Source organism: Geotrypetes seraphini, chromosome 6 (assembly GCF_902459505.1).
Source record: "Geotrypetes seraphini chromosome 6, aGeoSer1.1, whole genome shotgun sequence".
Taxonomy (NCBI): Eukaryota; Metazoa; Chordata; class Amphibia; order Gymnophiona; family Dermophiidae; genus Geotrypetes; species Geotrypetes seraphini.
Window position 1 is genome coordinate 53762455 of NC_047089.1, and position 26698 is coordinate 53789152.

Below are 26698 nucleotides of genomic sequence, written 5' to 3' on the forward strand. Positions count from 1 at the left end.
CACTTTCAATCGAAAAAATTGACATTCACAATATGCAACTATTTTTAGTAATACACATGTCTTGAAATATTTAAACTTGTATTTCTATTTTAGTTCATTCTTATTTATTAACACCAGTAGATCTTTCTTTGCAAAGTATAAAGGCAGATTACATTTCTGCCAGCACAGAATAACACAGATTGCTAGTAATGATCAGGATAGGATTAATCCTTTGATGGGTCCAGAACAAACAAGTGCATTGGGTCTCCCTTTATAATATAAATACATATTAAAACTCTGACAAATGTGCCCCATATTGGTCTGAATGCAGAGGAAGCAGCAGGTAAGAAATGTCACTCACTGACTCCTCCTCCTGGCTAAGGGACAAAGCACATGGAATGGGAAGGATAGGCAGACCTTGACAGGTAGTGATAGCTCTGATCCTCTTCCATCCCCACACTCTTTCTTTATGCCACCAACTGATTTATTAGAGCAAATATCTGCCTCGGGAACCACTGAATTGCACATCTAAGAGAGCTTCTCCCTAACCTTTTGGCCCTTGACGCATGCCTTGTATGCTCGGCAATAGATAGCACATTCTTCCTTTTCTATTTCTCATCCAGCGTGAGAATTGCTATAGCAGGAAGATCTACTCGCTGTAAGGAACATGACATGTTCCTGGTGACATCTACGAAGATAAGTGAATTGTGTTTTTTATTATTTTTCTTGGTTCCCTGTGCACAGTGGTGGCTTTGTTCCTGTTTTGAAAAACTACATTTGAAAATTTGTGGAGTTTTTTGCCTATGATTCAGAGCAGGACTGGCTTAAAAACTCATTGGGTTGTTGTCCATACATTGTTGATAGTTGAGGCTTTTTCCCACCAAGTATAAATGGTTTTTCATGGGGTATCCCCACCACTTGGCTCTTAACAGTTTGATTGTTTATTGAATTTAAACGTCTCTATCATATCTCCTCTCTCCCGCCTTTCCTTGGTTGCAAATTGTTTTGTGTTCTCACTCTCTTTCTCAACACTTCTAAAACAATAGCATATTGGATTTCCAGTCTCCCTTCCTGCCCTTCATTAATAAACACTTTGTACCTGGGTATTACTATTGATGACAACTCTGTTTTCGGCCTTTGTTGAGGCAAGGTTTTATTGTTTTCACAACTGTACTTTCTGCATAGCTACAAGGTGGCTCAACAGGCCTTACATACTCAAATCCGTGCTTTATTTTTTGTTTGAGCTACTATGTGATTTGTTTGTAATATTATGCTGGCCTTCCAAACCATGTCACTAAGGATATTCGGTCTTTACAGAAAACAGTGATTCAATTATTGGGTAACGTGTGAAAATCTGACCACATAACATCCCTATTGGCTCCATTTCATTGGCTTCCTGTATATTATTGGGTCATTTTAATCCTAACTCATAAAGCATTGACTGGAGTCCCTCCTTATCTTGCATCATTTATCATGCTCATTGTCCTGCTAGGCCACTCATTATTTTTGGAACAATCATTTAGTCACACCGTTGCCTTCCACATCGTTTTACTTTAGCCTTTGGAACTTCAGGATGAGTGTTCCTCAGGGAAGTAGGGAGAGTTGCCTGGTCACAGGATAATCGCTATTTCTGTTTGTTTTGTCTCTTTAAGTTGATGTATTTGGCTTATGCTTGTTTCTGGTTTGCATGAATAGTACTCTTTCCTATCTAATCAATTGGCATTCCTTTTTTACACTACTTTCTTTTTGTATATTTTTTTCATTGTTAGTAAACAGTAAAAGCTGTATGTCAAATATTAAACCACTTCAAAATGCTAAACCTTTTTTGCAATTGGCTGACTTCAGGTCCCAGGGCTGCTTTTCAACCTCTATCACATTACAATGGAAATGAATAATCATGACTATTTTACTGTATTACAGTTTTTCCTTTAAGCCTTTGCTAAGCATACTCCTAGCTCTCGTGGGATGATTGCATTAGGATACTGGAGCTGCAATAAGGCAGACAGTATAAGCTGAAGAGGGAGAGAACAAAAATATGTCAGAAAACCTAAAACGGCGCATATCAAAATTTGTCAAAACAAGGCCTTGGTTTAAACCAACAAGAAGGACCTCTTGCAGTTTGAGCCTTGACAAAACATGGCCTTTTTATTATTATTTTTAGCCCAGCTGTAGAAAACACCATCTAATGAACCTGTCTGGGGCTGCTGTCCCCATCCTGTCAGGCACGTCAGGAAATGACAAGCACTGGGGACAAGCCGCCGCCAGTCATAGATAGGTCTGCCAGCTGGAGAGCTCAGCCCCAATCTAATCACACCACAAGAAAATAACTTTCACGCTTTCAGCCTGACAGAATGGGCTCAAGAAAGGAGAGAAAAGATGGGAACAATGCTTTTTGTTTCAATTACATACCTAGTCATATGGTAATTAAAAAGAAGCCACTTGCACATGCATGTCGTGCTGGTTTATATGCAAGGCTGTGCTAATGGCATTATTAAATGAGGTAAACAGATACAACAGATAACCAATTTAGCAATACAATGCTGAAACTGAAAGCAGAAATAGAAAAAAACCATGAACACGTATGCTGATATTTAGGTAAGAACAGCTGGAAATCTGAAAATCATTTGGTTTGTGCATGAACCTTATGACTATGCAGTAATCTTTAGTTAACAGTGAATTATGGGTCTTCTCTCCCAAATGTAGGAGCCATACAGTGCAAATATTATATAATTTTCTTGTAACAGACCAAACACTCAGATATTGTATGATAAATTTATTTTTCATTGCTGAAAAATCTCTTCATAAAGAGATTTCTTCAACTGGATATGTTCCAAAAGCATAATGTTGTTCAATATCAAATATTTTAGAAGAAAACTAAAAATGGAAACAAAAAATAAGATCACAAATTACATAGATTTCTATTTGAGGGCATTGTAATGAAGCTTGTTTGTAATAGCCTCTCATTTGCTTTCTACTGGGAAAAAGGATGAACAACAGGGGCTAGGGTGCTCATTTTAGAAGTGCTATTTGAGTTTTAGACATGCATAAATGCCCAAATCCAAACTTTAAAATGCTGGAATAAAGATGTCTAAAACTCTAAAATGTGTATATGGTAAGGGAGCCATGACCTAGGCATGTTTTGGGTGGAATAAGGGCGATTTAAAAATTAAATGTCCCCTCTCCCTTTTATCAAGCTGTGCTAGAGGTTTTTAGCATGGCCAGCGAGGTAAGTGCTCATAGGAATTCTATGAGCATTGGAGCATTTACCGCGCTGGCTCACAACAAAAAACCTCTAGCGCAGGTTGATAAACGGGGAGGGTTGAGGGGTCAAATGTATGTTCTTCATTTCAAAAGGGAAGTTCACGTCGATTTTAGGATTTACATCTGCTACCCAGGATATCTAGGTTTCAGAAGAGTGTTCCAATTAAGCAACACTCCACTGGAGGGTTGCCCCTTTAATCCCCTAGTGGCTGATGACTCCACCCCTCCTGAAAGCGAAAATAGCATGGGATAATGGGCACTTTGACAGATCTGGGGGAAAAAAATTGTTTTCAAAATGACTAACATAAACCTTTATGTTGCTATTTTATAACATAAATGCCAAAGAAACATACTGTATATACTCCAATGTTGCTGGGGTATTATAATATTTTCACCATAAATACAAAATTCTTTGAAGGACCATCATATCAATGGTTAAACAGAGATCTTTTGATAATTCTAATCGTGGTAATCATAGGTCCAAATGCAGTTGAAACAAAAGAAATGTATACACTATAAAAAAAAATATTATCTTTATCAATCACAGAAAAAAATATTTTCCTTATATTTTCATTCAAAACGTCCTCAAAAAGAGGAGCTAGGTCACCACATAATTGCATTTTGAGCCATGCTCTGTATCAGGGTATTATGCTTGTCTTTCACCCCAATTTTTTAATATATCAAAAGCCTCAATTGTAATTCTTTACTGCTGCATTTGGAAGCATTTATGTGTCCATGCTGATTCACTGATATTTTAACATTTATGATTCTAAAATGAATGCCTATGCCGCATGAAATCAACACAAAAATGTCCTTTTCACCCCAACCTGGATATTTCAATTCAGATTTGCACATCCTTTCTAAAATCTGCCTCTGAATAAAAATATGAGACAGGAAAATGAGCCTAAGAGAGCTCAGGAATGAAGTAATATCAGTCACACACTATTTATTTTTTCTTAAAAATAAATTGCCATCTTCAACAAAAAGAAAGACATAAGATGGTGACTGCAATTTAAGATTTCTTTTTTAAAGATCAACTAATAAAAATTCTACAACTGTTATCAGTATTATTGTCACAGCTGCTGATAGCATAGCTGCTCTTACCACCACCTCAAGAGAAGGTGATAAAGGGCAACCCAGTAGTGTGACCATGACCCTACATCAAGGACTCCAATATTCTCCTGATCTTATTCCCCTTTCCCAGCCCCCTAACATCAGTTTCCCCTCTCCAACACTCTTTGATCCAAGTCCCTGACCCTTCCAGCCCTCATAGTGACATCCTTCAACCTCCTGATTGCATGATCCCTGTGATTCCTACAATCCTTCCCATTAAAAACCAGTAATACACCCCTCTCCTAAAGCAAATTCCTGCCAGCATGTGCACATCCTAGACCAGTGTTTCTCAACTTCTTCAAGCCAAGTACCCCCAAGTCCAAGAAATTTCAACCGACTACTCCCGCCCAAGCTCCACTCCAGACCCGCCCATGCTCCGCCCCCATAATAATAGTACTAATTGTAATGCAATTTCTTCCATCCATTTTTCATATACACAATATAATCTTATTAATACATAACGGTAACCACAAAATTTTTTTAAAAAAACACAAAGCACAGGGTACACAGAAAAAAAATCTTAATTATCATTTATATTTAGGGTTTTTTGTGGGTTTTTTAAAATAAATTTATTAATTGTTACAACATATAACAAGTTCAGGTAATATAAACAATTGTAAAGGAAATAAGTCAAAATTTGAAATGCTAATATTATCAACTCCACATTATTAAGGGCTGGCTACTCCTACCGTATTCTCTGTATCAAAACAGGAAATAAAAATAAAAACAACAGTTTACTAATACACTCTAGAATCAGGCAAATAATTATCATTTCATTCCATCTCAGCCTCCGTAATAGTTACAGGCAATATGTCCAATTTAGGTTTATCTAAAAGAAAGTTTTCTAAATGAGACTGGAAGAATGGGCAAAAAAGTGGCAAATGGGTTTTAACATAGAGAAATGCAAGGTCATGCATGTAGGGAAAAATGTTCAGCTACAAAATGGGGGGAATATTGCTAGGGGTGAGCAACCTTGAAAGAGACCTGGGGGTGATGATGGACACAACATTGAAACCTTCGGCACAGTGTGCGACAGCCTCAAAGAAAGCAAACAGAATGCTGGGCATCATCAAAAAGGGTATCACAACCAGGATGAAAGAAGTCATCATGCCGCTGTATCGCGCAATGGTGCGCCCGCACCTGGAGTACTGTGTCCAGTACTGGTCGCCGTACCTCAAGAAGGACATGGCAGTACTCGAGGGGGTCCAGAGAAGAGCGACTAAACTGATAAGGGGTATGGAAAATTTTGCATATGCTGACAGGTTAAAAATGCTGGGGCTGTTCTCCCTGGAGAAGAGGAGACTTAGAGGGGACATGATAGAAACCTTCAAAATCCTAAAGGGCATTGAGAAGGTGAATAAGGACAGATTTTTCAAACTGTGGGGGCCCACAACCACTAGGGGTCATTCGGAGAAATTAAAAGGGGACAGGTTTAGAACAAATGCTAGGAAGTTCTTTTTTACCCAGAGGGTGGTGGACACATGGAACGCGCTTCCGGAAGATGTGATAGGCCAGAGCACTTTACAGGGGTTCAAGGAAGGTTTGGATAGGTTCCTGGAGGATAAGAGGATTGAGGGGTACAGATAGAACTAGAGGTAGGTCATAGAAGGGGTCAGAAACCACTTCACAGGTCATAAACCTGATGGGCCGCCGCGGGAACGGACCGCTGGGCGAGATGGACCTCTGGTCTGACCCAGTGGAGGCAACTTCTTATGTTCTTATATCTAGTATTCTGATACTAGTATTTTAGCCCGTTACATTAATGGGTGCTAGAATATATATCTGTGTGTTTTTATTTCTGTCTCTCTCTCCCTCCCGCTGTCTGTCTCTCTCCCTTGTCCCCTTTGTCTGTCTGTCTTTCTGTCTTTCTCCCTGCCTCCTGTGCAGCAGCATTTCTCTCCCACCACTTCCCTGTGCAGCAGCCACAGCAGGATTCCCTCCCCCTTCATTTCCCTCCCCCCCAACCACTTCCCTGTGCAGCAGCAGCGTTTCCCCTACACCCCCTTTCCCTTCCCACAGTCTGGCCGGCTCCCTTAGTCCCTTACCGCCTCCCCCCTTCCCTCCCGCGGTCCCGACTAACCTTCCGATTCCAGCAGCGTCTGCAGCACTCTACACACTGCTGCTTCGGGGCCTTCAGTAGGAATTGGAAGGTTTCAGGACCCGCAGCCCTTGACGGACCCGAAGCGAGCTCTGGGTTTTTGGGTTTTTTTTACGCGGACCCAGCCGGAGCAGGAGGAGAAGCCTGGGAGGCAGCAATTAAAGTCCGAACTGGCCCCCGCTGACGTCGCCCTGGCCAGTTCACATTCTTAAGTTCAGACTGCAAGAGCCGCCGCGTCCGACAGGCTCGGCGCCTCCGCGTGCATACACACTCCTACCTGCGGGTCCCTACAGCTCATGGAAAATGGGAGCACGCAGGTGGGAGTGCGCATGCGCGCTTAGGGATTTATTATATTAGATGTCACCAAGCATTTACATGGGAACTTAAGAAAAAATGAAGCACCCACACCCAAGACTCTAGCCTTGAGTTGCAGGAATTGCTTCCTCCTGTTATGCGTCTGTTTAGAGACATCTGGAAAAACATTTATCTGTTGACCACAGAACAGGGCATTTTTGTTTAGAAAACACAATTTAAGAATATCTTGTTTTTCTATTTCAGTCATAAAAGTAACTAATAATGTTGCTCTTTTGGCTATGAAATCTTTCGATGACTCTAGAAATTGAGAAATATTTAAACTATCAGGTGACACTAATTGATCTTTCCACCCTTCTTCTGAAATCTTTTTGGTACCACTAGGCAAATAATAAAGATAATCTGGAGAAAAATTTTCTAGATGAGTATAAGAAAGTATGTCTTTTAAATACATTTTTAGTAGTTGTTTTTGTTTTCTCTATGGAATATTTGATCCTTTTGTCCCCTTATGTTGGAATACTCTTAGACTTTGCCATTTAGCCTTCCCTTCCTTTAAGGGAATTAAGAGCTCCTTTTACGAAGGTGAGCTAGCAGTTTTAGCACGCGCTATAATGCCGCGCGCACTAGACGCTAACGCCTCCATAGAGCTGGCGTTAGTATTTTCCGTATAGTGCGGGGTTATCGTGCGCAGCATTGTAGGTAGTGCTAAAAAATGCTAGCGCACTTTCGTAAAAGGAGCCCTAAATCTACTGGGAAGCTCAGTCGATCTTTTGTTTTCAAGTTTGTAGAGATCTGGAATGACATCCCTGACTCCATTAGGCTTTTAGGCCAGCTGCAATTATTTTGTAAATTCCTGAAAACTTTGTTGTTTTCGCAGTTTTTAAATGGTTTAACTTTAGCCTCAACAAAATGATAATATTATAGTTATTTTTCTTATGCTTTTCTTATGTACTTTAGTTTTTAATTAGTTCTTCCTTCTCTTATGTTTTCTGCTATGTACCTTTAGTTTTAATTATATGCGAACTGAGTCGAGCTCCACTGGGTGATGACCCGGTATATAAACCTAAGATTAGATTAGATTTTCAAAGAGGTCCAGGCAGATGACTTTAAAATATGCAATGTCACCTCAGTAACAGCTATAGAAAAATAGACAAATATAGTGCAAAATATAGACAGCAGATATAAATTCTCAAAACTGACACATTTCAATCACTAAATTGAAAATAAAATCATTTTTCCTACCTTTGTTGTCTGGTGATTTCATGAGTTGCTGGTTACATTTCCTTCTGACTGTGCATCCAATATTTCTTTCTTTCTGCCTCCTGCACACTTTCTCTCCTCTGGACCTCATTCCCTTCCCCAACCAACATCTCTCTCTGTCCCTCCATGAGTCCAACTTTTCTTCCTCTCTCCTCCACCCCTATTGGCAACATGTCTCTCTCTCTCTCTGTCTCTCTCTGTCTCTCTCTCTCTCTCTCTCTCTCTGTCTCTCTGTCTCTCTCTGTCTCTGTCTCTCTCTCTCTATCTGTCTCTCTCTCTCTATCTGTCTCTCTCTCTATCTGTCTTGAGAGATCCAGGCATCTCTCCCACCCCCTCTACTGCCACATCCAACATTTCTCCCTGTCTCATCTCCTGGAGCATGTGCAGCATTTTTCATTGCTGTCCTCTAGCCCCATGCTCACTTCTCCTTCTATCACCCCTCTCCAGTGCTATGCCACATCTCTCTCTCTATCACTGTCTAATATTCCTCCACCTTCAATCTGTCCTTCTGTTCCCTCTCCACCACTGTACCTAACTTTTCTCCCTCTCCTTCTCTCCCCATGCATCTCTACCTCTCTCATCTCTCTCTCTATGCTCAATTTCCCTTTCTTCCTTTCCCCATGTCTTTCCCCTCACTCCACACCTATATCCCACAATTCTCTTTTCCTGTTCCCTCACCTACCAGCACCATCTCTCTTTGCTTTCCTTCCTAACCCCCAGCCAGTGCAACATCTCTCTTTCCCACCCACCCACCCCCACCCACAGCATTTGTCCTTCTCTTGTTCCTAACTCCAGGCCCCACTCCTCTCAGCTGGATCCAACCTTTCCCCAGTTCCCGATTCCCCCACCTACCAGCTCCCCATTGTTGTATTTTTAAATTTTCGGGCAGCCAAAGATGCAACGAAGCCAGCCTCCCGCTATCTGCCTGTTGCCTCTGAATTGTTCTTTCTGCAGTGTTCTGCATAGGCAGAATGCTGCAGAAAGAACTCTTCCGGGGCAGGCAGATAGCAGGAGGGAGCTGGTGGGTGGCGGGTGCAGGGACACGCCTCCTTAATCTACTGCATAAACTTTGCACTTACAGCATATTAATTTGGTAAGTGCAAAACCTTACTACACTTTTTTTATTTAGTACCCAGCCTTTGGAATAGACTTCTAAAAAATATTAGGTCTGAGATGAATATTAAAGCTTATAAAACACTTCTCAAGATGTATTTCTTTCATCTAGCATTTAGGGGAGACTCTCTAACAGTAGTTCATATCTATTGAAAATTCAACAGGTCCTCCTTAACACACAATGTAATTTATTTATTTTGAGCTGTAATGTAATTTATTTGTTCTTTGTGTGCTTTGCTATTTTTTAAATGGCATTCCTTTTTTTATTTTAAAACACTCAATTAGTGTACATGTAAAACACTGAGACCTATGTCAAAGATTTGGTGATATATTAAATTTGAATAAACATAAACGATCCCCAGTATGATTAAGGCTAGGCTTTTTTTTCATGAGAAGATACTAATTTTTTAAAGCACCTATCATTCTTAATTATTAGTTATAAAAGGTGTTGCTTTGTAGATCCCCATCTGATTTCTTTCCAGGCACTGCAATGATATACATAATACAGAAATAAGTGGTGATTTTGCTATTTATACATAAGAGCAGCACTCTTATCTGTACAAATAGCACATTTTTGCAATTTTCACATATGTGAGGAACTGATCAAGGAGTTGCTCTTCAGTTCAAAACTCAAACTTTTGACTATCTGCAGTGATCTTGAACTCCAGAAAGGTAAGCACAATTCTCCCATCAAGTTCTCTTTTAAAATCTAGGGCCAGACAAGAAGTTAGGCAGGTGTAAATGCTGACAGATGGAAAATTTTCAGGAGATATACATGTAGCAATATTTAGAAGTGTAAGGAGGATAAGGATTCTGTCAATGAAAGCAGGTTCATTGGATTGTAGGGTTTTGAATGTGAAGATGGCTAATTTGTAAGTTATTCTATGGGGAATTGGAAGCCAATGGCCTTTTTTTAATAGAGGAGTGACATGGTCGTATTTATTGGAATTAGTTATGACTTTTATGGCAGTGTTTTGGATTAATTGAAAGCGTCTGATATCTTGCTGGCATAAACCTTTGTATAACGAATTGCAATAGTCTATTTTTGGAAATGACGAGAGAGTGAATAAGAATATTTAAAGAATGTTGGTCCAGAATAGTTACCAGGGATCTTATCATTCGTAACTTGTAAAAACAGTTTTTAACTAAAGCAGAAATGTGTGGGCAATAAGTTAACTTATTATCTTTAATAACACCTAAGATTTTCATTGAACTGACTAGTTTGATTGAATATATCCACAGACTTTAACACAGAAATAATTTTTTAAGGTGTAAATCATTGCGATTGGCATGCAATCAGCAGCCACTTTTTAGACCGCCACTGATATTGGCGCCATATAGAGAATCCAGGCCATACTGTACATATTTATTTATTAGGATTTATGTTCCACTTGTTGATAAACAAAAATCACTTCTACTTGTAGCAATATTCAGGAGATATACATGTAGCAATATTCTAGTATTGCTATTCTAAACTGAATATATAAATACTTTGAAGGACTTTACCAACTATGTCCCTTGAAATGTGTACATGCCACAGAATATATATATGATAGCTTTTCTAAATGTCCTAATAATGCATATATGCCAATTTCCATGTGCAATCAAGCTTTTTAAATGTGCAAACATAGTTTAATTCTTCTAAAATCATTTCCAATGTATTTTTGCAAAACAGTTCTGTAGAGGGACATTTGTATAAGATAGCATATTCTTTTTCAAATGTGAAGTAGAAGTATTCAGTGTAGGGTATCTTTAATCGCTGAGTACTATTTAATCGTTAGCTCAGTTGCATCATTTCATTCATCCTAGAGCAAGGCAGGCTCCGACCTTCCGACCCCAATTTTCACTTAAAGAAACAAATTCCTTTTTCTGCAAACTAACTCAATTTTCTTCTCTCAACCTTTAGCCTAGTTTAAAATATTAACCTCATTTCCATTATAGTAGCATTCTTGTTCCTCACCCTAAAGTTATTTATTGTTTATTGTAATAGCTACATTTTAATTTCTGACCGTATTTATTTCTAATAACTAATCTTTTAAACAACAGTAATTTATTTTCATCCTTTTCAAAAATATTGTACTTATAACAGTAAATAATTTCAGGTAATATTCAAAAAGACTTATGTAGCCAACAGGTGATAACAACATAAGTCCTTTTGACAGAATTTTTTCATCTGTGACATGCAGAATCTTTGGTCTTCAAAGTCACTATGGGGTAATACTGTATAAGAGGCTGCCCATGTGTCACTATAGAATCGTTCTATTGCTTGCAAAGCAGTAGCAATCACAACTGGTTTGAAGCTCTGAATATCCTCCTTGGGAGCATGCATAAATGATTCTATGTACAGTATATGCATATTTTATAAACAACATATGCAAATCATAAATCTGCTACCTCAAACTCCACCACTGAACACATCTACACATGGGTGGAAAGGGCCTGTTACTATAAACGGTGCCTAATTGTGGACACCTGACTAAAATCCATGCACAACTAAATTGTTTTTTAATTGGTTAAATGGTGTGGAATTGACCATGCCACTAAAAGCTGATTAAAACATTTTTTTTTTATTACTAATTAAGGTTGTGTGTGGATATCTGTGGCACCTAGTGATGCCTATGTCGAGGTGCCCTCTGATGCCTAAGGATGCCTACCTGAAAAGTAGTTAAGGTTAGAGGTGGAGAATAGGTGTGGTAAACTTGGGTGTCACTAGGTGTGCAAGTTAGGCACTGATAAATTAGACCAGGTAAAACCTAGCCTAATATACTGACACCTACCTCAATGACGCCTAGCGATGCCTAAGAATGTTTAGGCACCATTAGGTGTGATTCTATAAAGGATGCCTAGCAGTTGATTGACAACCACATGGACCAGCACCTACAAGTTAGGTGAAGTTAGGTGCTGTTTATAGAAACAGGCCCTTCTTGTGTCATGCATAAAAACATAAGAGTTGCCCTACTGGATCAGACCAAGGGTCCATTTAGCCCAGTATCCTGTACAAGTTTCCATGCTACTTAACCTCAAGCCTAATAATATATGAGAAAGGTTTGGACCTAATGTTCAAAAGTACTTATCCATACTGCAACAGTCCTATCTGTGAATATTCCACAATAGATCCTGATGGTGCCACTGAAAATTCTTATAGAGTACTGCAGCATTATCTGGGCAGTGTTGAGATAGAGCATTCATGTTGCACCCAACTCTGGGGGTAGTTGGAGATATTCAGCCACTATAAGGGCAAGTGTGTACCTAAATGTACAAAAAAAAATAATATTTAGCTGCCTAAGTGTATGCTTACCTGCAAAAATGTAGTATTCTATAAATAGGCACCCAAATGGATAGCTTATAGTTGTAAGAGAAATGGGCAGGTTCACATGGTTGGGCCATTGAGAGGGCAGCCATTTAGATGGGCGACTTACAGAATACCATAAGTTTGCCTGTGTGCCTGATACATACAAGCAACTCCATTTATACCAGGTTTTTGGCAGGTGTAAAGGAGGACACCTAAATGTACACTAATATTGGGGCGCCCAAATGTATACCGGTATTTAATAAAGACACTTGGGTGCCTGTATCCATATACAGTAGTTTCTCATCCCTGTTACTTGAACATCTACACTTCCTCCTCCGTATTTGCAAATTCCGTATTTACGGATTCGCTTATTTGCAGTTTTAAAACAAAAAAAAGCATTTTCATTTTTATTTATTCAATTTATCAAATTTCAAACAAGCAATTTGCATACTTGTATACAGATTTACAAACATTATTAACAGAAAATTTATAAACCCAATTCCACTTCATTCAGTGTTTTAGGTTATTCTTTTTTAATTCAACCTATTTAGTCCACCATACTTTGAGAGAGATTTTAGTAAAATATTAATAAGTGAAACAAATCTTATCCAACTTAGAAAGCGGCACTTATCTGCAGTACTACAGCCATTCATGACAGGTTACACATTTTCAGCTACGGGCACTATTTGCTCTTTTGATTCTATAAATCCTGACATTTGTTTAGGTTCAAAAAATAGGTAATTTATTCTGATGGGAAACAAAGCATTTTATAGGAAATTTCAACAAAAAATTTGCTCCCAGGGCTAGGACTCTTGGCCTTAATGCCAAGAACTCCTTTCTACGACTCAGATCTTAAAGACATGTCTGGAAATATTTGAACATTAGAACCTAAAAACTGATCATTTATGTGACAAAAATACAGACGTAATACATATTCTCTATCACTTTCCAAAGCAAGAGTTATTAACAAGGTTTTCCTTTCCGTTATGACCTCTAAACAGTTTTCCAGAAAAGTTGTTAAGTTAATATCCTCTTTATTTGCCCCTTGGATCTCATTAGGAGTAGACATTTGCACAGGTTTCTTTATTTGAAAATAATTAGCTCTAACGATAGGTGGCAAACTTTCTGTAGGAATAAGCAAAATTTCCTTAAAGTACTTCCTTGCCATCTCCATTGGTGAAATTAAGGGACATTTAGGAAAATTAAGGAGTCTCAGATTGTTTTTGCTTAGTTGGTTTTTCGAAACTTTCCATTTTCCTAGCAATAAATGTTCTTTCCTTTACTAATTCCAAATCCAAAGTTTTCATTTCACAAATTTTTATCTCTTGTTTTTCTATCTTTTCACTCATATCTTTAAGAACCAAACCTTGTTGCTCCACTTTAGAATGGATAGTCCCATAGTCAGTATTTAAAGTAGAAAAAGACAATTTGAGGTTTGCATCCATAACTGAAATGGCCTGCCATAAAGCCTCCATATCTATTTTTTCCGGCTTCTCCAGCACCCCAAATGTGATGTTAATTCCACCCGAAGCTCCTCTCACCTCTGCTGCAGTGTGGGGTAGCTGTTGCTGTTCTCCAGCCTCTCCTGCTCCTGGTGGTATTAGAGCTACTGACCCTCCTTCACTGAGGCTCAAAATCTCCTCCTGGGGCATAGATTCCTCAGTCACTCCCAGCACTGTACTGCTTCCGGGTTGCGGCGGTGGCTGCCTGTGTTCCGGGCTTAACAACGCCCAAGCCTGCTTGTTGAGTTTGCCCGACGAATTTGGGCTTGCCCCTGAAGTAGTCCCTGCTGATTCACCCCATCGGGTAAGTGCTTCCTCAATTGTGGTCTGCACCAGATGCGGTGCCACTATCACCGCCAGAGGGTTGCCGTGAAGGGCTCCTTTCCTCATACCCATGGTTAGGTAAGGGAACTGCTGTAGAAAAAAATGCCGGCTGATCAAAAAAGAGGGAGCCTCCTTCTCAGGCGTCCGCTCTCGTCGCCATCTTGTTTCTCTCTCTCGGTTTTTTAATATTCATGGGCCGGCTCTGCCCCTAACCCCCGCGAATATGGAGGGGGAAGTGTAAATGGAGATCCCCTGTTGTAGAATTTTCTTCTATTTGTATATCAATTTAGATTAGTTTAGCACAGCAAAACCACATAGCTATATGGACTGTGGGTGAATATTGTAGCTTTGTGCAGAGACAATGGCATTCAGTGCTCTTCACATATATTCAAGGTTATTCCACTCTTTTGGAACTCCTCAAATCCTAATTCCACCAGATCCTCCCAAAAATTAAAACTATCATTCCCTTCTACAAAAGGTATATCCCGCGCAGGAAAACTAGGAACACCCCTCCCCTTTAGAACCACAGAACTCTGGAACAACCTTACATCCCCGCTCAGGAATTCAAGCTCCCTCCAACTTTTCCGCAAACACCTGAAAACTTGGCTCTTTTCAAAAATGTAACTTCTCCCCCCTCTCTGATACCCTTGGCCCCTCTATACCCTCTTAGTTCCTTTCCTTTAACCCTTCATTGGAGTTCCTTTCTATCCTAACTCTGTAAACCGTGCCGAGTTCTATGCTTGCGGAGATGGCGCGGTATACAAACCTAAGGTTTAGTTTAGTTTAGATTTAGATCTGATGACAGTCAAAGGGTGGAACAGTGCCTTAAATAGCCTGTTTATAGATTTAGCTGTCACTATACCAATGCTAAGAGTCTAAAGATTGGAGTATTAGGATGTGCCAATGATTAAAGAACTAGGTTATAACAGGCATCTCAGAAACTTGTTAGAAAGAAATGGTGATGCCAAGCTGCAAAATCTATTGAAATTACAAGCAAAATCATACTGGTTCTCAAATGCTGGATGTGATTATACAGTGTTCCATCTGTTTTTAATTATTTCAACAGACTGCTCAAAGGTTCAAAATTAACTTTTCTTGCATATGCTTTGAAAAACATTGCTGCACTGATGACATTGATGGGCCAATCAGGCCCTAGGCCCCTCCCCGATGCATCCCACATGCACCAGGAAGGGGCAGGCCCGGTATTCAGAGGAAGGTGGGCCTGCCGGTCAGACGGAAGGAGGACCCATCTGTCCGTCCATCTCACCAGGTGGGGGGTCTGAGTGGGAGGATTGGGGGGTCCGAGGGGGATGGGGTGGAGGGGAGCTTCGGTTGATGGGTGCGCAGTCTGGCAGGGGTTCAGGGAAGGGAAGGGAAGGGGATAGGGGGTGGGTTGTGTCCGGCAGGAGGGATTGGGCAACCTCCTGCCAATTGTGGGGGGGGGTGGCTGGGACGGTTCCAGGATTCTGCTTTTACGCAAAGGACTGACCCCCTCCTTCGCCTAAAAGGTCTTGTTTTGGGCGTTTGGGACTTGGGCGATTTTTTGGTCAGGAATATGTTGTGAGAATATACGTAGTGGCGATCTGGGCAATTAAACTGCTGAACGTAGAGGTGGACTCACTTTGGCCCCCATAGGGCAAAGTCCTTGGCCATACCAGGATCCTTTTGGCTTATGGAAGGTTAGGCCAATGTTAGCAGTCATCCCCTCCTGACAAGCTCTCCCTATCCAGCTTACTAGCCCTGGGAGTCTTGTTTTCTAACCCCTGAGCATTTTCCTTGCCGGCCCACAATAGAAACCTCTACCGCAGCTTTGTAAAAGCCAGCTTTAGATTGTATGCCTCCTAGGGACAGCAAAATATCTGAAAATAACTCACCTTTGGGTTACTATTGAAAAAGGCATGTGCTCAATTCAGTCCAAATTTAATTGTATAGAGTAAGGGCCAGATTCTGTAAAGGACATCTAAAAATTAGGCACTGTTTAGACGTCCAGCAGCAGAATTCTGAGTGTGATTCTATAATACATAGATGCATTATAGAGAATCATGCTCAGTGGCACTAAGCAAATCTAAGCGCGTCTATATTGTTAGATGTTCTTTACAGAATCGCCTTTAAGGCATTGCATGGACATCCTAAAAACGTCTATAATGTTATTGTGTGTTAGCATTTTTACATCATTAGAATGACAAGTTTTTGCTGGGGTGTTTTTTTTTTACATTAAAATTGTATGCAGTAAAAGGCTGGCACCACTATTATATTTTATTTATTTATCTTTTAAATATTTATATACCACTTATATCCTTTGTGGTATTTATATTTGGCTCCTTTATCATGTTTCTATTCTGTTCCAGTTGCCCAAGGTCACAAGGAGCAGTAGGGGATTTGAACCAGCAATGTCAGGTTGCTAAGGCTGTAGCTCTATAACCATTGCACCACCACACTCAGATAGTAAACTGCATGTCAGTTCCTCTTGATTAACAAGCAGTCATTTCTCTAAGATAAGTATCAAACATATACTTTCAACACTTGTCCAATTCCTCTTTTGGCCTCTATGTTCCTCAAAGTACATGAAAAAAATATATATATATACAATAAAACCTTGATTTATGAGCATAATTCATCCCGAAAACATGCTTGTAATCAAAAACACTCATATATGAAAGCAAATTTCCCCATAATAAATAATGGAAACTCAGACGATTTGTTCCACAACCCAAAAACTTTAATACAAAATACTATAAGTACTTGTATTGCAAAACCTTGCTCATTTAGAACAGTCACTACACTCCTGCAGTGTTAGAGAGAGAAGAACCATCAGCTCAGTTGTGATGTATGTATACTGTATGTACTTGTATTGCAAGACATTGCTTGTATATCAAGTTAAAATTTAATAAAATGTTTTGCTTGTCTTGCAAAACACTTGCAAACCAAGTTACTTGCAATCCAAGGTTTGATATATCTATATCTATATCTATATCTATATCTATATATATATATATATATATATATATATATATATATATAAAACAATCTTGACATCATCAATATGCACCTAGATGGTAGAATGCCACTAAAAAATTGGAATATGTGTTGGGGTATCTGACCGTACTTGGGATTTGACCTTTGGAATGGAAGCAGTGTCTTTAACCACTGAGTCACAGGTACTTTCTTTGAGGCAGAGGTTCCTGCCATGTGAGATGATACCTTAGAAGATCATAACCATCTCAGGGTAAAAATAAATTTCCCTCTGGACTCTGGAAAGCGCAGAGTGCAAACAAAAATGGCAAAGTCCACAATCCATACTCTCTTATGAGACCAAAAAGAAGCTGTTAAGGTAACGGGGGGGAGGAGGGGGGGGTTGTGGGGATTTGAACCTATGGCCTGTGGAAGATTGAAGAAGTAACTTTAACCACTGAGCCACAGGAGCTTTTATTTAGGCAGGTATTCATATTGATGATGTCATACTGATGTCATACTGATGTCAAGATTGTGCATCAGACACATCTGAAGTAGAGAATGACACGGTGACGGTTTACCCACGGCCACCGCATTTAAGCCGCGGGTCACCGCCGAAAACGGGGAAGAAAACTAGCAGTCGCTGCGGTGACGGGGACAAGGCCATTCACCGACCGCGGAAACGGTGAACAGGTTTGTCCCCGCGGGCCAATGTACCCCCTTCTAGGAACCGCTATTTACCTGTGTTTCACCGTGCTCCTCATTTGTCAGATCAACCCCTCCCGACAATCGCAGCAGAAGGGTACCCAACCCCTCCTGCCGGTCCTCCCAATGGCCTCCCCTAAGATCGCCGGTAGGAGGGTACCCAACCCCTCCTGCTGGACCCCCCCCCAACGAACCCTCCCACCCCGGAACCCCCTTAGTCTTACTTTCCAAGTTGGACCGGACAGCTCCTCGCTCGTCTGGCCAGCAGGCCTGCCTCCGTCCAAATGAGGCGGGCCCGCCCCTCCCCTCCCCTACCTAACCCACAGGATCCTAGGGCCTGATTGGCCCAAGCACCTAAGGCCCCTCCTATAGCGGGAGTGGCTTTAGGTGCCTAGACCAATCAGGCCCTAGGATCCTGTGGGTTGGGCAGGGTAGGGGCGGGCCCGCCTCATTTGGACGGAGGCAAGCCTGCTGGCCATACGTGTGAGGAGCCGTCCGGTCCAACTTGGAAAGTAAGACTAAGGGGGTTCCGGGGTGGGAGGGTTCGTTGGGGGGGGGGTCCAGCAGGAGGGGTTGGGTACCCTCCTGCCGGCGATCTTAGGGGAGGCCATTGGGAGGACCGGCAGGAGGGGTTGGGTACCCTTCTGCTGCGATTGTCGGGAGGGCCGTTGGGGGGTCTACAGGAGGGGTTGGGTGCCCTCCTGCCGTGATCGCTGGGGGGAGGGGAGACTTGCAGCACTGCTTATACAGCGACTCTGGCTGTGAGGAACTACAGTAAGGCCAGTGTTGAACAGACTTCTATGGTCTTTGTTCCATGTGTGGTAAGACAGATTAGGATGTGTTAGATAGGGCTTCAACAGCAATTTCAGTAGTTGGAACATTAGAACAAAGTCAGGCAGATTTCTACAGTGTGTGTCTCATGTATGGCAAGACAGATTAGAATATGCTTCAATGGCAACTCCAGTAGTTGAGACTTAAAGAGAACACCAAGCAGACTTCTACGCTCTGTGTCCCTTCATGGGTTCTAATTTTGGCCATTGGGGTTCCTTGGAATAATTGTACCTAAAGGGAGGCCCTACATTCTTTGGGCTAAAGTACTTTCGGAAACCCTTTTGGCCCAAATGAGGTGTATGGGATGGGAGCTTGGGGGTTTGAAGGAGCTCAGTAAGATCTCTAGAAAAGAGGTGGGACTTTGTAAGCATTTAAAGTACATGTCGTGTTTGTTTTTGCATTGCTAGCCCCAGGGGTGGTGGAAGATTAGTGATTGAAAAACTGTATGAAAAATAACTATTTTAAATTTAGTGATCAAAATGTGTCAGTTTTGAGAATTTATATTAATTAATTTTTTCTCTGCGTGTTTTGTTTTTGTATAGTTATTAACTAATATTTAACTAAGTTTTAAAGTTTTAAAGAATGTTTCCTTTATACGTAAATAAAGAAAAGTGAATGGGATTGCAGTGGCGGTGGCGGTGACGGGGCGGTGAATGGGGTGGCAGTGGCGGTGACGGGGCGGTGAAGAGGATGGTGAGACGGGGACGGGGCGGTGATGGGGATGGTGAGACGGGAACGGGGCGGTGACGGGGATGGTGAGACGGGGACGGGGCGGTGACGGGGACCAATTTTTTCACCGTGTCATTCTCTACTCTGAAGTACAGCCATTGTGAGTAGTGTATCTCTTTTTCTTTTCTTAACCTTTTGGAAATGAGGTATAGTATGCTATATATATATATATATAGATATATATAAGGGATAGTATGCAATAAATATATATATATTCATGTGCTTTGCTTATGTAGTGCATTATTAAACATATTTTTCTATTATTATCAAATAGGAGTTCTCTTTACCCCTAAAATAGAAGTTTAGTATGCAATATATATATTTTATTCATGTGCTTTGCTTAAGTAATGCATTATTAAACATATTTTGACCTTTACATCAAACGAGTCCTCTTTATCCCAATATATAAAGCCCTGTTCACCCATATGTGGATGCCTAACTGATGCCTAAGTCACATCCACCTAACTCGTGTCTACCTAGCGCTCAGCTCATGCTCAAAAGTAGACCTAGTTTTGCAACGCCTACATATTAGGTGTTAGGTAGATGCGTTAGCATGCTCAGCGGCATGTGATTCCAATTAATGCTTATTAAAGTCATTAATTGGACTTATTATCCACTTTATTTGGATGCCTAAGTCGATGGACGTCCTCATTGTGGACGCCTAAAGTTAGACATCCTTTACAGAATTTGCCCCTAAGTCTGTGTTTTTCTGCTTTCTCTTAGATTTTTCTTAAGATACAGCTGATTTTTAAGAGCATGCTAAGAAATTGTTAAAAAGAGTTGTAGAGAGCATTTTATAAGACATGCTTTTTTCCCCTTTTTTTTAGGTTCTTGCATACACAGAAGGCCTTCATGGAAAATGGATGTTCAGCGAGATCCGAGCAGTATTTTCAAGGCGCTATCTTCTTCAGAACACAGCTCTGGAAGTGTTTATGGCCAACAGAAGTAGGTTTAATTACTTATTTTGATCCATACGTTACTTTAAATTTCTGAATCAAGACATTCAAGCCAGCATAATTTCACTGCAAGTGAATTGTGCTGTTTAATGTTTTTCTTTCTCCATTAACTCTGCTGATTCAGAATTTAGGACTTCATGCTCACTTTTATACAGATGATATTAAGCTTATGATTAATAATTTATGGAATGCATCTACACAAATGTCTCTGGAAGATAAGTTGACAAGTGAATCAGTAGTTAATGGATCATAAGTTATATTTAAATCCTAGTTAATGCAAAGTTCTTTGGATTTCTAGGACATCTATCCCTCCTTTTCTGTGCTTAAGGAAGGGCATGCGGGCGGGCAGAGGTGTTTTAAAAGGAATGGCAGGGTCGTCTCGCTGCATAAGACGCACCAACTTTTCTACTCACTTTTGGGTGGAAAAAAAAGTGTGTCTTATGGAGCAAAAAATATAGTAACTATGATTTGGGTTATTCTTCCAATGTTTATCACTTTGCACTTGTCCACATAAAAATATGAGCTTTGGATCGTTACTGCCATAGCTGGTGCTAAAAACCATGCTACGGTTTTGTGAAAAGGGTGGGGGGGGGGGGGTTAAATTATGCTTGATTGCTCAGAGAAGAAGGCCCTCTGTGCTTTTCTTCTTTCTTCTGTGCATCTTGCACTTTGGTTCCCTCTCTATTTTTGCTATTCAGATAACAAAAATATTCAGCTTGGAATCTAAATAGGTACCCAGAAAAAGTTAGAACAGTATTTTTGAGGTCCTGACTTTATCCAGACGGTTATCCAGTTAGTGGAATGAACGTTGCTACTAACTGGATAACCACTAACTTCACCCCAGAAACATCCACAGACTCCCCTGGCAGTATCCAGATAGTACTGATGAGGTCTATTAGAATATTTAGCCATTTTACCACTGAATATCCCTAGTTAATGCCACATAAGCCATAACAGTACCAGTTATCTGGATAAATGGCTTAGAATATAGATCCAATGGCAGTTTAGGAATGCCTAATTATGGGGTTAAATATGTAGTGCCAACTTGAGGGTATCCCTGGGTCCAGAGCCAATCTGGCTCGAGTCCCCCTCAATCTGGCTCTATTGGTCCTTATATAGGTTTATACTCTGTGCCTGATGTTTTCACCTGAAGAAGAAGGACATTAGTGGATGGGATTTCCCTCTCTCCTTTCTTCCTGCAAAATCCAAAATGAGTGTAACTGTGAACGAGTTTTGTGGCCCAGATCTGAACATTTTTCCCAGGCAAAACAATATTAGAAAACTTTTTGTGAGATTTATTGATTTGCAGTACTTAGGTACTGGAGTTTAGTAAACCTAACAGGACTTTTCACAGTGTAACAGTGCAGTAGTGCACTGTTTTATTGCAGCTTAATAAATTGCCTTCCTGTTGATGTTTGTGTGTGTGTGTGGGGGGGGGGGGGGGTAATTCTAAAGAGCATTTATATCCATTAAAAAGTATTTTAAATACAGAAATAGCCTTTTATATATTTCTCTGGACTATTTCTCTAGGCACGCAGCTAACCCAGCTGGGAATAAAACTATTTAGTTATGCAGATGACTTTACGATTATCATCCCATTCGCTAATTCTGTCTCTGAAACTATTCCCAAAGCTTCAGAAGCCATAAACGTGATGGAGCACTGGATGACAAACTTTAGGCTCAAACTTAATTCAGAAAAAACAACTTTCTTTGTCGCTTCGCCACATCCGCTTGACACCAAATCACCACTATGTATCAATAAACTTAGTTACCCTATCCAGCCCACCATTAAGATACTAGGTGTAACTTTGGATCAATGCCTAACCATGAAAGACCAGGTAGACTCCTTAATCAGAAAGGGATTCTTTACTCTCTGGAAACTCAGATCCATTAAAGCTTATTTCGATACATCGGCATTCAGAACCCTAGTCCAATCCCTCGTACTAAGTCTGCTTGACTACTGTAACATCGCTTATTTAGCAATTTCCCAAAAGAATATGCAACGTTTACAATTGATTCAAAATGCAGCAGTCAGACTGATCTTTGGGCTGAGGAAGTTTGACCACGTGACACCCTACTACCGGCAGCTGCATTAGCTGCCAATGGCGGCGCGCGTAAAGTTTAAATTTGCCTGCTTCTGCTTTAAAGCACTACACGGACTTGCCCCTAAATACATAACTGACCTTTTCTTCTCAGCCAACAGACACAAGAGAAGCTCACATTCCAATTTTGTTTCCCCCCAGTTCGAGGTTGTAAACTGAAAAAACACCATGAACACCTTCTCTCACACCAAGCAGCATCATGGGGTAAAGACCTAGAACAATTGCTTTCGCCCACTACTTATGGGGAATTTAGGAAACGTCTAAAAACACACTTTTTCCTAAAGCATCTAGACAACTGATCCTCTCTTCTCTCTCCCCTCTATAGTGATTAACTTGTCCTTTTGATCTCTCTCTCCTCAACAATGAATTTCCTGTCCTATTAATTCTCTTTCTTCCTCCCCTCTTAAAGTCAATTCAATTTGTTACCTTTGCTTAATCTTCTGTAAACCGCATAGAACTTCACGGTATTGCGGTATATAAGCTGTTATTATTATTATTATTATTATATGGAGATAATTCTAGAACTGGGAGCCTCTATTTATGTGCCCCAAAGGCTGCTCAATAGGAGCTTATTTTATAACCCAATGAAGGTGCCTAGCTTCCATATAAAATACCAATTGCCATGGAGCAACCCACATAACTTACAGTATTGTATAAGTTATGTATGCAAATTGGAACTCCACCTACAATCCTGCCTATGTTCTCATATTTGCCCCCTTGAATATAGTCACTATGCAAGACAGGCCCATGTATGTGTACAAATATGCACAAATATTTTAAACTTTTGTATGTGTAATGCATGTGCAAATGTTAGTGCCAAGTTGATAGAATTGCCCTATCTCACATGCAGTGGTCTTAAGCACATACAACCTACAAGCAAATAAGTTTATCCAATCTGAGTGAAAGCATTCCCAGGGGTAGTGGTTGGGAAGGGGTTATTATTTATGTGCATACTTTATGAAATATGAGCATAAAAGAAGTCAGAAAATTTGTGCATGCCAAATAGCTAATTCTCCGAGGACAATCAGGACTATAGTTTACGCATGTGAGTAATGTCACCAGTGAAGCTTCTGGAAGCTTTGACAGACCCAACCACCTTCTCATGTGGGACCCATAGTTTTGTTTTCTCTGCGGAGCTCTTCAGATATGTCTCGCTTGTCTCAATTTCCCATGCAATTTTTTTACTGGCCTTCTTACCCTTTTCTCTTTGTGTGAGTAGGATGAGATGCTGCTTCTTTTTATTTTTATTCTGTTCCTCTTATTTTGGATTTTTGCAGCTCTTTGTGAGTTTTCTTTATTTCTTTACAGCTTGCAGTCTACTTAGATCCGAGTCCCTGTCACAAACAAATATATAATTAATTAATTAAAAAATATATATATATATATAATTTTTGAAAATTGAGCTGATTGATTTTGCTTAGGTTTTTTTTTTTTCAAATATGTCCCAAAAACTTTCTAGCAGATTTAAAAGTATATGAGGTACAGTAGAACCATATCTGTGACTGATACTCACAACTGGCGCCTACTGTGCCTTGGTTCTGATCATCAGTCCTCTCAGTGTAAATTCTGTTCTCAAATACAGAAAAGAACACAGAAAAATAGAGAGGGTTAAATGGTTAGTATTCTCAATGGTGAAGGGTAAATAGTGGGGTTCCTCAGGAGTCTGTGCAGGGACCACTACTTTTTAACATATTTATCAATAATTTAGAGTTAGGAATAATTAGTGAGATAATTAAACTTACCGGTGACACAAAGTTGTTAAATCGCAAGAGGATTGTGAATTATTGCAAGAGGACTTTGCAAGACTGAGAGACTAGGCATCAAAATGGCAGATAATAGTTAATGTGAGTAAGTGCAAAGTGATGCATGTGGGAAAGAAGAACATGAACTATAGCCGCATGATGCAGGGTTTCACTTTAGGAGTCACTACCCAGGAAAAGGATCTAGGTAACATCATTGGGGATACAATGAAACAACAGCTAAAAATGCAAATAGAATGTTAAGAATTATCAGGAAAGGAATGGAAAACAAAGATGAAAATATTATATTGCCTTTGTATAGCTCTATGGTGTGGGTGCACCTCAATTACTGCTTGTGATTCTGGCTGCCACATCTCAAAAAAGATATAGTTCAATTTGAAAAGGTACAGAGCAGGGTGACAAAATCAATAAAGGGAATGGGAAGACTTCCTTACGAGGAAAGGCAAAAGTGCTAGGACTCTTCAGCTTGGAGAAGAGACAGCTCAGGGCAGATATTGTAGAGGTCTATATAATACTGAGTGGAGTGGAAAGGGTAGATGGGAATCGCTTGTTTAATCTTTCCAAAAAATACTAGGACTATGGGGCATGCAGCGAAGCTACTACGTGGTAGATGTCAAACAAACCGGAAAAAAATATTTCTTTACTCAACATGTAATTAAACTCTGGAATTCATTGCCAGAGAATATGGTGAAAACAATTAGCTCATCAGGGTTTAAATAAGGTTTGGATAATTTCCTAACAGAGAAGTCCATAAGCCATTCTAAAGATGAATGTTGGGAAATCCATATCTTATTCTCAGGATAAACACTGCAGCATAAAGTCTGTTTTACTCTTTGGGATTTTGCTAGGTACTTGTGACCTGGATTGGCCACTGCAGACCCAGGGGTCATGATGCCCATTATGCCTAATTGGCCAAGACAGATTTGGTTCCCTCTTCTTCTGGAGTTGTCCTCCAAAGATCCTTGGAGATTGGAGCATTTTCCAACCCTCATCACCCAGAAAGAGGGGTCTCTTCTGCATCCTAACTTCCAGTGAATCCAGTCCCTGGCCCTAACAGCTTGGAAGTTGAAAGTGTAGAATTTGCATCTCTTCAACTACCTGAGGTGTTTCCAAGGTCCTACTGGCTTCTAGGAAAGATTCCACTAAAAGGTGTTATACTGTCAAATGGAAGAGTTTTGCCATTTGGTGTGAGGTCAAGACCCTAGATCCTTTCTTGCCCTACACAAAAATTACTTGAATACCTTCTACACCTCTCTGAGTCAGGTTTAAGAAACAATTTTGTAAGGGTTCATGTGAGTGCAATTAGCATTTGCAGTGTAAAGGTTAAGCCCATCTCTGATAGCTTCTTCTTGTTCACTTTATGCGAGGTTTGCTTTTGACAACTCCCCCTCCATTAAACTTCCCACTGTGACATGGGAACTCAATGTTGTTCTCACCTAGCTGATAAAAACTTATTTTGAGCCACTTGACTCATGTCATCTGAAGTATCTAAACTGAAAGGTCTTATTTTTGATGGCGATCATTCAGCTCACAGGCCCTAGTAGTAGGCTCACTATACACACAGTTTAATCATAACAGAGTACAGTAGTTCTCCATACATATCATAAGTTCCTTACAAAGGTACTGTCAGAATTCCATCTTAACTAGCCAATTGTTCTGCCAACATTTTTTTTTGAAACCTCATGCTCACTTTGGACTGCAAGCAAGCCTCAGTCTTTTATCTGGAACAAAGTAAAACCTATAGAGAGTCTACCCAGCTTTTTGTTTTATTTGACCCAGACAGGATGGGGACAGCCTTCAGAAAACACACTTTATCCAACTCGATAGCAAATGCATCTCCTTCACTTATGCCCAGGCTGGACTGACTTTGGAGGGTTATGTCAAGGCTCACAATTTCAGAGCCATTACAATGACAGTTGTCCATCTGAGGTCAGGCTTCATTAAGGAGATTTGCAGAGTTGCAACATGGTCTTCAGTCCACACATTCACATCTCACTATTGTCTTGAGTGGGATACCCAAAGCGATAGCCAGTTTAGTCAAACAGCGTTGCATAATTTGTTTGAAGTCTAAAATCCAATTCCATCCCCTTGAGCCTATTCTTTTCTGTTCCAAGATGCACATTCACAACAAGGCTCTTTTTGTTTTTAAAGTTATTGATTCTGGATGGCCTGGCTGTTGCAAACCCTTATTGACCATTTTTTTGTTTTCAGTGAGCCTGACAGCTAGGGATTCTCACATGTGAGAACTATAATCCTGCTTGTCACTGGATAAAGCAAAGTTACTCACCTGTAGCAGGTATTCTCTGAGGACATGAGGACATAGGTTCTCACCTACCCGCCCAGCTCCCCTAGGAGTTACATTATTTATGCATTTTTATTCAGCTGAGGTACCCAAGCGAATTGGTCAGG

At 40.3% G+C, this 26698-nt stretch overlaps 1 protein-coding gene across 1 annotated transcript in view; it reads left to right on the forward strand.

Moving 5' to 3' along the window:
• NBEA (neurobeachin) overlaps positions 1-26698 on the forward strand; it is an 812633-nt gene that overhangs the window by 603817 nt on the left and 182118 nt on the right. Inside the window, 1 exon segment of the mRNA XM_033948014.1 lies at positions 20299-20416. Coding sequence (XP_033803905.1) covers positions 20299-20416 — 118 coding nt within the window.